Here is a 14,370-nt window from a genome sequence, read left to right as displayed (position 1 = left end):
AACAACTGCAATAGCAATTTGAGGTAAATTGGGAGGATTGAAGGAATGGATTTTACTAATTTCCCTCAGCCCTCAGCTGAGTGAGGCACATAAATCCAAATAAAACAGGAGATCCAGTAGCTACCACAAGAGATTGAACATTTATTTCATGATAAAAGTTCAGCAGATAAAACTATATACAGTAATCCATGCACACTGTCCAATTACACAAACATTTAAAATCTGATTAAAACAAGCCTGCACAACAATGGAACAGGAGGGCAATGCTTCAGTTTAGTCGGGGACATAGTCATGTTTATATTTCGGATGCTTGTTGTAGCCTACTCTCTCCCCAGAAATAAGGCTCTGGATCACCCACTCCTGCGAGACAACAGGCAGATGTAATGCTTCTGCACACTTCAAGACAACAGCTGGGCAGGAAAAATCAGTCACCACCACATCATAAACACCCAAAGCAATATCTGCACAGGAGGAAAGAGGCATCGGTCAGGTTAAATAAAAGAAAAAGGATCTTTTAGCAGCAGATCAGTGTGTTTCACTACTATGGATTTCTCTACCACCCAATCTCTCTCATTCCTAGCCCATGAATTCTCTTTGTTAGAAGACATGCTCTCTAGCAACTCTGACCTTGCAGGTACATTTGCTCTAGTCCAGATAGAAATTAACAGAAAACTAGTAGCCAAGATTACTGACAGGAGTAGATAACTACAAGTCCTGACTGGAGGCTGCATTTACTAGGGCCTACATCCCGTATGGAGAAAAGACAGTTGGGTATGTACACAGGAATTCAGAAGGATATGGAAACTCAATTTTAGTGGCCTGGAGAAGGCCCAGGAGCGACTCTTGACTAAGTTTCCCCTTTTAATATAAGCTGGAGGCTGATGGTTTGTATCCTGAATCGCTGCAGCATATCTTTTCACTGGAAGGTAGATCTTCTAGATGCAAGCTTCTACATCACATTCAAGCAGCGAGCTAGTGTCAGCATTTTGCCTTCTTTTATAGACATCATTGCAAGCCATCATAAAGGTTTTAAAACCATACTAGAGACCACAGTGGCAAAGAATTCCCAACTACTAGGCCTGAGAAAGCTGATGAATACCTTTGTTGTGAGCATTTGAATAATGCTGTCTAACAGATGTTGCTCCCCCTGTCATAAGGATTTCAGACCACAGATCCAGGAAGTTCTGCTGCTGGTCTGATACCAGGAGAACCTTCAGGTTATGAAATGGATTTTCTCGTGGGTGCCTGTGGAAGAAAGGGAATTGCAGATTGCTACAAATACCTGATAATCTGAGCTTTTATTTGAAGACCGTTATCTACTTCCCCTTGTCACCTTACTGGCTCCCATATTAGTTCTTTGAGTATCTTGTATACAGTGACCTGCCCTCTTACCACCACCCCAAAACACCTGGAACAATTCTCTATTTATAGGTAATAAAAACAGAGCTAGACCACACTGGCAATGTGCATGGCAGCCTAAATTCAGAGTTAGGCTAGCCTACTCCTTGATCCTGAATCACCTTTCCTGTGCATGTCCAAAACATCTCCACTTTGACAGGGCTGAGCAAGATGATATCAGTCTCCTGCCCAAAAGCCTACGGGGATTTGAAAACTGCTTTTGTCTGTTCCTCACCTTACCTGAGAAGTTTGACCTGACATCTGTTCTCTTCGAACAGACCTTCCGGATTAAATTCCACAGAAAATACAGAACCTGACTTCAAAATGTGCCAGCTCTCCTTTGTCCATTTCTGAGCAATTAGAGAGGTCAGCCAAGTGTGTGGGAAATCTTGCCCGATTCTTCCTTAAGAGGAGACTGAAATCTTTCTTCCCAGGAGACTTTTTTGTGTATATGGCAGCCACCTTGGCATTAGAGGTAAATCTAAGGAAAGAGGTGGAAATGCTGTTTCTATCTGGAAGGGAAAACAGGGGGAGCAGTACTAGGGACACCTTCAGAACCTGCAGTATTCAAGAGCCTCCCAAGCATAACGCTTCTCTCTCCTTACTTAAATCCTCAGCCTGTGCACTCAGATCACGGTTATTACTTATGGCACTTACCATTCTAGCAGTTTTTGCTCCTGGAGGCTATAACCAGCTGGCAAAAGGTAATTCCGGTAATTTTGAAGCTGGTTAGCATGACAGCTATCATGGACCCAGATATGAGACACACAAGGGATTCCTCTGGCAAGGCACAGCAAGTATTTCCGAGTTCGACAGTGCTGGTCCGCAATTAAAAGACACTGATACGCTGCATTACACTTCAGGTGAGATAAAAAAGACATGTAAACTGGAGACAAAGTGCTTAGAAAAAAAAAAATCTGTTGAAGTTATCTTGCTGCTAAACACTAAGGAAGAAAACAATCAGAACTCTGCTTTCACAGCTATATTATGAGAAAAGCGAATTAGATAAACAGATTCTGAGATCAGAAGTACCTATAATAACCACCTATTCAAAGCTATGGCTATGCAGTACAGGCAAAAACTACCTGGTAAAATTTGTATAACTGCCTGCTGCTTCAGATAAAGGAGGAAATTCATCATTTAAATTGTTACTCTAAGTCAGTAGAGAAGACTACATCTTCAGGCAAAATGCTCCAAGAACAGTTTACCTTTTTTATTAAAAATCTGAACCTTATTTTCTGACTTGAGAAAAAGTACGTGTATAATAAGTAAAAAAAAAAAAAACTACCATCTGCCTCAAAGTCTGGCTTTGTCTTTCTGGCTTTGTCTGCTATTTTATGTTCTCTACATAAAACTACAGGAAAAGACTTGTTCTGGAAGCCATCATTACTTGTAATTTCATCATCACTACATCATACAAAGCTTCGATACAGGTGTGCCCACATTATTCATGCCTACATGTTTCACATATTATCTAATCTGACCCATGTGCATACCAGATCCCTCTTCACAAAGAGGTCTGCTGCCTCCACAGGGCTTCAGGGATGCTACTACGAAGTGTCTGAGCATAATACAACCTTCAGACTATTACCCTCTCCTTTTTCAAGTGGGTACCAAAAACATAGCAACAGGAAGTCTAAGGTCTATCAGGAGGGACTTCAGGGTGCTGGGGAGAAAACTAAAGGACTCAGGAGCACAGATCATGTTTTCCTCAATCTTCCCATAATAACAGGGAAAGATTGGAAAAGAAAGTAAGTCCAGGTCATCAATGCTTGGCTCCAAGACTGGTGCCTCTGCAAGAATTTTGGGATTTATAATCACGGAAGAGTCTTCAAGAACAGAGGTTTGCTGGGGCCTGATGAGACCCACCTGTCTTGTTGAGGGAAATGTTTCTTGGCCCATAGCCTAGTGAGACGGATTGAGAGGGCTTTGAACTAGGATCAGTGCAGGAGGCGAATACCATTAGGAGCACTGAGGTTAAGCCAATGGATGGTGCAGCACTGTCTCCTGGTGGCAAGGCTAACAGGAGTATCTATGCTGCTCCAGGGAGCACTGTGGGTTCAGGAGCACGTCTGATACACTTGTATACCAATGCAAGCAGTATGAAGAACAAACGGGACAAGCTGGAAGCTTCTGTCCTGTCCCAGAGCTATAATATATCTGGTATTAGTGAGATTTGGCAGGACAAGACCCACAGCTGGAGTGCTGGGATGGAGGGCTATCAGAAGTTCAAGAAGGATATGCAGGACAGGTGAGGTGGAGGTGTTCTGCTGTATGTCAGGGAGAGATGAGACTATATGGCCATTGCCGTTGGGGATGATGCCATAGAGAGCCTCTGAATGAGGATTAAGGAGACAGATATCAAAGACACCGTTGTGGGTGTCTACTATCAACCACCTACCCAGGACAATGGCACAGATGAACTACTCTATAGGCAATTTGGGGAAATTTCTGGATCAGTTACCCTCATCCTTATGGGACACTCCAATTTCCTAGGCATAAACTGGCTATATCATACCACCACAGCAAGCAAGTCTGGAAAATTCCTAAAGCATCTTGAAGGTAACTTCCTGTCACAAGTACTGAGGTTGCCAACTCAGAAAATCGCACTCCTAGATCTGTTTGAAATTAGAGATCTTCTCATATATAAGCTAGCTGTTGACTAACTAATCATTCTTCAGATGGGAGGGAATACTTTCAGCTGATTCTTGAGGCCTGGTCAGATTCTGACAGAATTGTTTTTCATCATACAAGTAGTTTACCAGTTGTAAGTCCGTTGCTTTTCAGTTTCAACTGCTCTGTCTCCCATACCATATTGTAACAGGAGCTATTCTGCGCATCCCATTTTACTTGACTCCTATTTAGACTATGCAACATTTCTCAGGGAGACAACACTGAAAAATGCTGAACTGTCTCTAGTTGCCCAAATCCCCCAGGAAATGCCCTAGAATTATTACCAATAATTTACAACACACTGTATTACATGAGAAGTATAAGTTACTCTTTCCTATGAGAACTATGCTTAATTTACTCATAATTTATCTGCCATTCATCAGAAGTACCAAAAGAGAGGAAGATGAAAAAAGGGGAGATGGCTCTATAGGAGCCTTCCTGTACATCCAGTTCATCTCTTCAGCTTACTTTTACAAAGCCAAACACTGACACGCAAGAAACACTTGTATGTATGGAGAAGCGTAAACGATGCTTAGCTTCCCCACCATCTATTCTTGCCTAAAAGAATTCGGTTTTTCAACATTCTACTGAAAAACATTGTAGACGGTGCTGCTTTTCAGGAGGGACTCAACAGGCTGGAAAAATGGCCTGACAGGAATCTCATTAAATTTGACAAAGGGAAATGTTAAGTGCCACACCCAGGTAGGAGTAACTCCATCATCAGTATGTGCTGGGAACTGACCAAGTGAAAAGTAGCTTTGCAGAGAAGGACCTGGGGTTCTGGTGGAAGACAAGATGAATATGAGCTAGCAGAGTGTCTTTGCATTAAGCCAACCAGCATCCTTGTCTGCGTTAACATTAAAGCAGGTCAAGGCTGGTTATCCTGCTGCTCGCTCTGTCTATCTATCATACTGCTCTATTTGCAGCACTGGTGAGACCACATCTGCAGAACTGCATCCAGTCCTAGGTTCCACAGTATGAGAAAGACATGGACAACCTGGAGCAGACCCAGCCAAGAGCCATTAAGATGATCTAAGATTTGGAGCATCTGATCAAGAGACTGAGAGAACTGGGTGTGTTTGGCTCCAGAGGAGATGGCTTAGGTAGTCTTACCAGAGCATATTAGTAACTGACAGGAGGGTGTAGATGGAGCCAAACTATACTTCCTGGTATCCACTAAAAGGATGAGAAGATACAAACCTAAATACAGGATTTTTTTTTTTTTTATTTTTTTTTTTTAAATTGGGGGTGGTCAAACACTAGAATAAGTTGCCCTGTCAGGCTGTGGAGTCTCCACCTTCAGGGATGCTCAAAAACCAACTGGACAAGGTCCTGAGCAACTTTCTCAAGTTGATTCTGTTTTGAGCAGGGGGAGTAGACTAGATGATCTATAGAAAATTCCTTCCAATCTCAATTATTCTGTGACTATCATCCTAAACTATTACCCAAGTCCTTACCTGGGTTTCATTAAAGTCTTCCAAGATATAGCCGGCTCCTGCTCGCAGCTGTTGTGCTATATAATGTTTGTTGTATGGAGTCATATCTAAAAATTCTAGAACAGAAATAGAAGGTTAAATTTTTGGCTATAACCTGTCCATGTCCATACCCTCCTCAGTCTTCACAACTCATCCATTCTAATAAGGGATCCGCTCCCCTTTCTCCCAAGTACATCTACAAAAATTCTCAGAGGAGTCCAAAAAAAAGGACATCAGTAAAGGCAGCGCAGCAATGGCCTAATTAGCCAAGTGAGCACTTGGTGGCTTTCTTCATGCCGCAGTTAACTGCATGAAACATGACTTCAGTGAAGGTAAACTGCTGCAATCCATTCATGCTTTCAAGTCCTGTTTCTCAGCACTATCTCTTTTCTTAAAACCTTCTTTCTTATATTACACTAGTGATATATTCAGAGTCTGCTGATCCTTCTGTCATACCTTTCTTATTTTGCTGAACAGCCTTATGATCATCACTGATGTTTGCTACATTTCAGGTTGTAAATTCTCTAAGAGACTGACAGTTATCTCCTTTCTGCAAAGGATTAATGAGCAAGAGAAAAACACTCACACCAATGCCTGATCAGACAAAATCCATCCCTTTTCCCAAAGCAACAGCATTCCACTTGAAAATGTGATGGGTAAGGTTCACCTCACCTTCTTCTTCTTCACTACTCCCTGCAGGACCATCTGATGTTTTCTGGCGATTGACCAATTTGTCACTGGGTGTTGCCATGGTGAGAAGAAAGGCATAACCCAAAAAGAGTGTCTTATTGTGGGGCAATGGTCCATGATGGTCCTCCAGAACTGGGGGATCTACAGTGTCTACACCTTCACAGGTGCTCACAAACTCTCCTGCTCTCACAGCCCCTGTGGGAAGATGGAAGCACCATGAGTCTCACAAGTCAGGTTCAACACAAAGACCTGAGGAATGATTTGGGATATGTTCAATTTCAGTTGTTTTACTGGAGAAGAAAGGGAGGCAGGACTTCGTTATGATTAAGCTAGGATAGGTTGGCATCTTTTACCCGTGTAGCTGGAAAGAATCTTTAAATCAAAACCCTAGCGACTAATAGAACAATGTTTGGCAGTTTGTCAATATCCTGAAACAAAGGGACCCTTCACAGCATTAACTGTGAAGGCGTATCAGGACTGACTAAACAGGTAAGAAAGAAGAGAGGCATTACAGTCAGAACAACATGCTGCAAAGAACACTTCTAAAAGGCAGAAATGAAAAGATGGCAGACAAATACTCAGACTATGCTAAAAATATCTCTGGCTACTGAATGTATCCAGGGATAATCTATCTCAAATCCTACAGGCCAAATAAGCAAAAAGTAAGAAAGATGCTTGTGTGAAGTGAAAAGACCAACTACAATTATATATATATATTATATATCAAGGAGGAAAAAAAAAAAAAGGCTAATAAAGATTAAGAACAGAAAACAATGTTCTCACCAGGCTTCATTGTTGCTGACTTGCGGCCACGTTTAGCTGGGGATCTCTCTTCTTCAGAAGCGACAAGCTTCCTCTTACCAGACAGCACACCTGGTGGGATGCGTGGACTCTCCAGACCTTTACGAGTGGGAGTTGTGCTACTGCTGGAAGTGCTGGGAGAAGCAAGGTTACTACGTCGCTTCCGCTTCCCCTCCACAAGATTATCTGTAATACAGTATGCAGAGATTATAACAACTGATTTTCATAGAACATCTGAGTTGGAAGGGACCCACAAGGATCACCGAGTGGTCCCCAAAAGACCACCCAAAATAATAATAATTAAAAAGAAAAAAAAAATCAGAGCATGTGTCTGTCCAAACGCTTCTTGAACTCCTGCTGTTACCTACCCCTATCTATTTGTCCAGAGATGGCTACACTCAACAGTATCTAGCAGGTACATACTACCACCCTCTGTTAGAGCAAAACAGCAGAGAGGAAAAAACAAAAACAAACAAAAAAATCCACCCTTGCTTGCATGTCTCTTCTCTCAAGCCAAGTACTCTGCCAGTCTCTTTTCCACCCAGCATAACCGAACAGTTTATATCACAGCAGTCACCCTACATACCAAGTGTAACTGAGTACAGTAGGCACCACTACCCTGGAAGCAGGTTGCTCTCCACAAGTCAGTCAATACCACTATGTTTCTGAGCAAGAGATACAAACAGGAAAAGGGTCTCAAAGATCTCATATATTCAACAAACATGCTGTCACAGGAAAGCTGAATAAGTTATTTGTATGTGTGATAGAGAGGAACTTAGGGATAATGGAAGAAAGATGAATTAATAAGGTAATCCAGTGCTTAGCAAGTCGTATCAAGGAATTCAAGTCTGGAATTGCTAAGTTACAAACAGCTGCACGTAACCTGTTGTTTAAAAATCACCTCCATACAGAGGTACACACTATAGTACTAATGAAACATTTTCTTAGCACCTCCAGCACAATCCAGAGAACTACAAAATGGTAGCTTTGTGGCTTTTTTTTTTGTACCAACAAATTCACTGAAACGATAATAAGGATCTGGTAGATTCATGAAGAAGTGACCTGGTGGGAAACAAAAACTTATTTGTATTTATCATCTTGAATACATTAGCATTCTTTGAAAGAATCAATGAGAATATGGATGATGATTGATCTGCATGAGTGACTGAAGAGTTGTTGTTTTTAAATAAAATGTTTATGTGTATGTATGTGTGTGTGTATATATATATATATATATATATATAAAAATAAAATGATCTTACCAAAAGCTTCTCTATAACTTAAGCTACTAAAGCAAACAGGAGCAATGTCCTCTCATGTGTTAATAACCGGTCATCACAAAGGATGATCACTGGGCAAGAATACATGGAACAAAGTTACTTATATAGCACTTCAAGTATTTGTGTTCAGGCATATACTGCTCAACATGCTAATAAGATATTTAGAAAGGAGAAAGAATTGTGAGATAAAGTCTACTGATGACATAAAATTACTTAATGCTTATCCAAACTAAAGCTGACTACAACAAGCCACACTGACTGTGCCACTACAACTCTGTTTTAATGCATCAGACAAAATTCAGGTCTGCTGCTAACCGATAAAAACCATGGTCCAGAAGCAGCCTCTGATCCAAAAGATTCAACAGACTTGACTACTGAAAGGCTGTATTAGACCAAAGATCAAATCCAAACTTGCTTTTCCTGTGTGATCCCCCCTAAGATACACAAAAAGCTGCTGTTTGAGGCAGCACACAGGGTTACAGGGTTAGATGGATCTTGACTTGGCTCAGTGCAATTTGTAGGTAGTTGTCAATGAACTCCATGAACATGTGAGGAGCTGCTGAAGCTACTTGGTTTGCTCAGCATGAAGAAAACAAGACCGAGGGGGGACCTCATCATGGTTTACAGCTTCCTCACGAGGGGGAACAGAGGGGAAGGCACTGATTTCTCTCTGGTGACCAGCAATTGGACCTGAGGAAATGGCTTGAAGCTGCAACAGGCAGTTCAGGCTGGTTATCACAAAAAGGTTCTTCACAGAGAGGGTGGGTCTGGCAGTGGAACAGGCTCCCCAGGGAAGTGGTCACAGCACTAAGCCTACTGGCGTTCAGTAAGTGTTTGGACAACACTCTCAGGCACATGGTTTGATTTTTTGCATGGTCCTTTGGGAACCCAGGAGTTGGACTTGATGATCCTTGTGGGTCCCTTCCAACTTGGGATATTCTATGAACTCTGAAAACATTTTCGAATATCCAGAAAGATCTAAAACATGGGTAATTGGGATTAGGAAGCAGAAACATCTCAAAGGCACAAAGATGTGTGACAGCATAGCCCCGGAAGAAAAACAGGAGCACTTCAAACTACATAGAGTCAGCAGCTCAATGGCACCTCCCCTTACCAAGACTGATGTCAGCTGCCTTCGTCAGGGGGGTGACAGGTTCATAAGGGCCTAGCCCAAACTGCTCCCGGAGCTTATTTCCTTGTTCCAGAGACAGGATAACAGCCATTCGTTTGTACCACTTCCGCTGGCCTTCCTTTTCAATGCAATAATATAGCTCTCCTGACTCTTTCCGGTGTCCTTTCACTACACCTGATAAGACAGCAAATGACACCTGTTAACTACACCTAGGCTTCCCATCCTCCTGAACAAACACCCATCTTCCATTGGATTCAGCACCTCAAGAGAACTCAGGAACTGACCTCAAGCACTGCTCTTACCTGCACTGAAGTACTCATCCTCTGAGAGTGCAGTCACCTCAGTTTCCAGTGGGATAGGGTCACACAGTAGAATATCTTTTCCTAGCACATCACATTCATACCCATCATCAAAAAGCAGCTTGTACTTCCCTGCCCCAACATCTTGGGTTATCATTCCAGAATAGAAGTACCCATTTGAAGACCACTTTGCTACAACCCTGAGGCCCACAAAGCTGCTCCCAGAGGATGAGTCTGCACAGTCTGAAGGACCAGTCACCACTTGTAACGGGATTTCTGGAGAGTCACTTCGACGTAAGGCACAGAAGCCAGAAGTGTCAGATTTCTCCCCTCCATCTGGCTGGCGAACTGCACGAACAAATGATTTCTCCTCAGGTGATGCTGTAGTTGAGAGATCCTCTACACCTGGAATTCCAGCTAAATCTCTGTAGAAAAGACAAAAGCAGACCCAGAAGGATCAGGAAAAACAGTTACTAAACAAAGAATATTTAGGACAGATTCTTGCTGCTGCTACATGCTATCACCAAAAACTAACTCCTGAAATACTTAACTCTCCATTTTCTCTGTCACATTAATACAGCAGGCCCCCCTTCTCTTCCTTGACAATATTAAAATTACAGAATCCTTTTTCCAGGGTACCTTGTTGCTGTTGTTCGAGATGGTGGGCGGCCTCTTCTTCCTCGCCCACGAGGTGTAACAGGTCCTCTGCCACCCTGACGAGTACCAAGCATAGAGTCCTCCTCTTCCTCACACAGAAGCGCTCCTGTCTGGCTAACTCTGAGAGGAGATGCTGGCTGACCAGCTCCTTTCCTAGGGCTAGAGAATTCATGAGTTCAGTTAACCATTCTGAAAAGAGTTATCACCTTGCTATATCACCCCATTTTCCCTGTGATCTGCCAACTGGACAAGAACTTTGCCTCATCCTTCCTGAACTGCTCAGAGCAAAAGCAAAGCTATGCATCATAAGGAAACAACCATTACTCCTTCAGGAAGAAAAGATGGGACTACAAAGACTGTTCCTTATTTCTGTTCATCAAGACAGATCCTTTCTTGAATATTCTTGGTTTGGGGTCTACCTTGCTTCACATTTCACCCAAGCCAGCTGTTGACTTCTGCAAAATACCTTCTCCATTCTCAAAGCTCTGCACATACCTTAGTTTTCCTAAGATACCTCTGCCAATGGGTAAAACAAACTCTCCAGTTTCCGCACCACACATTTTCCCTTTGACAGCTCCAGTTCCTCGTGCTGAGCTGCTGCTGTGTGTTGCAGAGTGACCACTGCTTGCTCCACTGGATGTGCGGTGGAGGCTTGAGGCCTTAGATGAGAAGGAGCTGACATCACCAAGGTCCCCTGAGGTCAGTGATGAGCCCACTGCTGTTCTAGAGGAGGATGTGTCTGTCTCACACTCCTGGCACTCCACTATAGGCTCCTCAGTTTCCTTAGAAGAAAAAAGAGGCCACTTCAAAGGTGATGAACTTGCTAGATGGAAGCTACATTGTAGAAGCATCAGACACAAACAAGCTGAGAATACATTCATGAAATTGAAGACAGCTACGCAGATTGAATCTGGACTAATCAAAGGCAGACAGCAGCTCTCTCCCTACAGGCCTGTAGCTGTGCTCCATATGAAGAAGTCACATTAAGAAATCAGTCACCAAGACAGAGCTTGGACGGCTTTGATTTCAAAGCCAGAAATCAGCCTGGCTTTGAATGATTTCCACCCTTTTAGAGCGTAAGAGTGCAAGAACTACATGACACACTATCAGCCTTTGGTTACTAGTAATACAAGATCAAAATCAGATGGTTGGTCATTTGGAGCAATTCAAGTTTTATGGATATTTACAGGTCTGTCAACACAACACTGATATCAAACGTAGGTAGATAAACTGGACATGGTTATACGATTACGATTACATAGCCTGTGAAAACACATTTAAGAAAATCTAATTCTCTATTTTAATATTACAATAAGCAATTTTGTGTGTAGTGTCAGGTGTGAGAGCGTAAGTAACTGAACTAATTTATCCATTTGTACCTTTACTCATTGCAAAGAGTAATTACATTATTCACTGTAACAAAGTTAGCACAAGACACTTATGTTATTTACCTGTATAGCAGAATAGCAGTAATATGTTACTACTGCAAGCAGGCTGGTATGTTTACCATGTATATCATATCAGCATTTGTTGACTATTCTTTGAGTTTCCCGAAAGATTTTCCAATAAAGGAATGGATTGTACAGCAATACAAGCATAGTAAAAATAGGCTTGTTTATTTTTTGATTTCGAGATGCTTTTTGGAGATCTCTTACAGAATCTGGTCGACAGGACTCAAAACCCCATGGACTACAGGTGAAAGATAACACTGAATTGCAAAACAGGCTGAACAGTCTTATATAGTTCAATTTTACAGATAGAAATGATTTTTGCTGACTAATAGAATTTCTGCCCATTCTGAAATCTCTGCTTTGACAAAAACCCAAGAATTTTACAATAGTTAGAAGCATATTATAAAGTCTTTTGTCCATTTTTGTCTCCCAGAGAAGTGTGTCTTCAGAACGCAGTAACAGGAATGAAATACACCAGCAACAAACACACAGCTTTCAATATGCACTGAATGGTCTATATGTTCACTCATTGAAAAAAAAAAAATTGTCATCACGGCACACTGGTTTGCCCACTCAGCTCACGTTTTCTGCAGCCACAATACAATTTATTTTTTCAGCCAACATATTAGTATATTTAGCCCTGAAAACAGGATCTTACCTCAACTACTTTTCGTTCTACCTCTGCGCCATTTACATAGTAAACATCTGTTATAACACGGGTAACAACAGTGCGCACCTCTCGAACAGTTCGCATGTGGCGACGTTGAACCTGGCCTCTAGGTGGGTGAAGAAGGTTAAATTCCTCCTCTCCCTGTATAAACAAGACAAATTAAAATGAAAACAAACCACATCCAAAAGCAAATAATTTCTGTGAACAGCTATCTCTGCAGTACAGTTTTTTCTTATCGCATTTGAGTACTGTCGTAGGGAACCTTTCAGTATCTTGCTGCAAATTAGGTGCAACAACATGAAAGACCCCGAACAAGGGAAAACTGAACACATTTTGCTCATTTGTTCAGGGGCAGAGGAAGGGAAATCACAGCAGTCCAAGGAAGAAACACCAAACTGTCTTAGTATAGCTTCTGATAGTCATTCAGTGGGCTCTCAGATCTCATAACTATTACAGAGTGTATTTATGGCCCTCTAACCTCCTATTTCTCAGAGGAGGCACAGTTCTTATTTCAAGTCTAGAAAAGATCATTATTCTAGTCCTTATATTCATAAGAAATATGCAAGCTCTAACTTCAAAGCAGTTATTTTTCTTGAGTCTGCAGCAAACTTTCTGAAACACTAGTTCAAAGCTAATTCATCTTATTAGAATGTTTAACTAGAGGAACTCTCCCCTGATGTGTTTATCCATTGTATTCTGCTGCTCCATCCAGTGAAAGTGCCAGAAGTTCACTGGTGCAAATAGGAGACATCAAAGCATTCCTTCCAGATTTCATACAACTTCCTCCTCCATCCAAAAAAAAGTTTGTTTGTTTTTTTTTTTTTAATAGCGTTAACTACATCTAGACATACACAGACAGACACAAAATCACTTGCCGTAGTTTCTCAGAAAATATCAAGACATTTACTTCCCAAACTTACTCTGTCCACTGAGTACTGCAGTCCCTTAACAGCTGCCTACAGTTGATAAAGGAAAGCTTAAGCCATTTATGTTTTGAAGAGGTCTCTTGGCTTTTTTTTGACAGAGGAATTATTGTTAGTGAATTTATTGGCTGAAGGGATACTTCACTGTTCTAAAGCAGTAAAATTAAATACAGGCAGCCTTCATCCCACCTGACTGTGCAGAGAGTCTGTGTCTTCTCCAGATGCATTCACAAGCTTTTCCCCACTCTCCTCAGTTTGGATGTTCGCATCTTGTCGACCAGGTCTTTGCCCAGACATACTGGTTCCCACATCCACTCGCCTACAGATTCCTTCTGCTGTTTGTGTTGCTACTGTAACAGTTGTTGGGGTAAAATGAGAGTCTGCTGCAGTTTGAATCCCTTTATTATTAGTATTTGCTTGCTTCTCTTGGCTTTCATTAATTGCAACAGCTTTACTTGGTTTCTTCTGCGTTCTTGTCCCTTCTTCCATCTGAGTGCTAACAGTACCAGTCTCCACACACTCCCTCTCCTCTGCACAGGGAGGTTGTTGATGGCAGCCCTGTTGCATCCTCCGAGGAATTAGGAGCTGTCTACCACTGTCATCTGCTCTGTGTTGCCGGCACTGCTGACTGGGATTTTTACATAATTCATCATCTTCTTCTGTGCCAGGAAAACTGAATAGATTCCCCCTGCAAACCAGTTATATATAGGTCAAAATTATTGATTAAAAAAGCAGGAAGGCCAATATTCTGCTACTCAGGTCAAAGCACTATTCAAAATACAACAATGCATTTTTTCAATTGCTTCTTAAGCTTACAAAGAACTCGGTGTGTTTTCAAATTGTAAAACATTTTGCAACATCTCTCAAGTGATCCATGTGGTGGCAGGAAGAATTGCTGACACCTATAGAAAACTAGGAGCT

The 14,370-nt window shown here is 41.8% G+C and overlaps 1 protein-coding gene across 3 annotated transcripts in view; it reads right to left on the bottom strand.

Moving 5' to 3' along the window:
• Positions 1 to 121: 121 nt before the first annotated feature.
• Positions 122 to 14,370, bottom strand: part of TP53BP1 (tumor protein p53 binding protein 1) — a 39,808-nt gene continuing 25,559 nt past the window's right edge. For 2 of the 3 annotated variants that reach the window (XM_032195175.1, XM_032195172.1), the window contains 12 exons: positions 13,639 to 14,137; positions 12,515 to 12,667; positions 10,901 to 11,187; positions 10,388 to 10,564; positions 9,752 to 10,173; positions 9,432 to 9,623; positions 7,020 to 7,223; positions 6,219 to 6,431; positions 5,529 to 5,623; positions 2,056 to 2,255; positions 1,100 to 1,245; positions 122 to 461 (listed from right to left, as the gene is read on the bottom strand). In XM_032195175.1, coding sequence (XP_032051066.1) covers positions 274 to 461; positions 1,100 to 1,245; positions 2,056 to 2,255; positions 5,529 to 5,623; positions 6,219 to 6,431; positions 7,020 to 7,223; positions 9,432 to 9,623; positions 9,752 to 10,173; positions 10,388 to 10,564; positions 10,901 to 11,187; positions 12,515 to 12,667; positions 13,639 to 14,137 — 2,776 coding nt within the window. In that variant the 3' untranslated portion in view covers positions 122 to 273. Of the gene's footprint in view, positions 462 to 1,099; positions 1,880 to 2,055; positions 2,256 to 5,528; positions 5,624 to 6,218; positions 6,432 to 7,019; positions 7,224 to 9,431; positions 9,624 to 9,751; positions 10,174 to 10,387; positions 10,565 to 10,900; positions 11,188 to 12,514; positions 12,668 to 13,638; positions 14,138 to 14,370 lie in introns of those variants that run through there. The other variant, XM_032195174.1, reaches the window with a different exon arrangement.

The sequence above is a fragment of the Aythya fuligula genome, chromosome 11 (assembly GCF_009819795.1).
Source record: "Aythya fuligula isolate bAytFul2 chromosome 11, bAytFul2.pri, whole genome shotgun sequence".
NCBI lineage: Eukaryota > Metazoa > Chordata > Aves > Anseriformes > Anatidae > Aythya > Aythya fuligula.
Note: the sequence above shows the minus strand (reverse complement) of the source record. Positions and strands in the feature narration are given on the sequence as shown.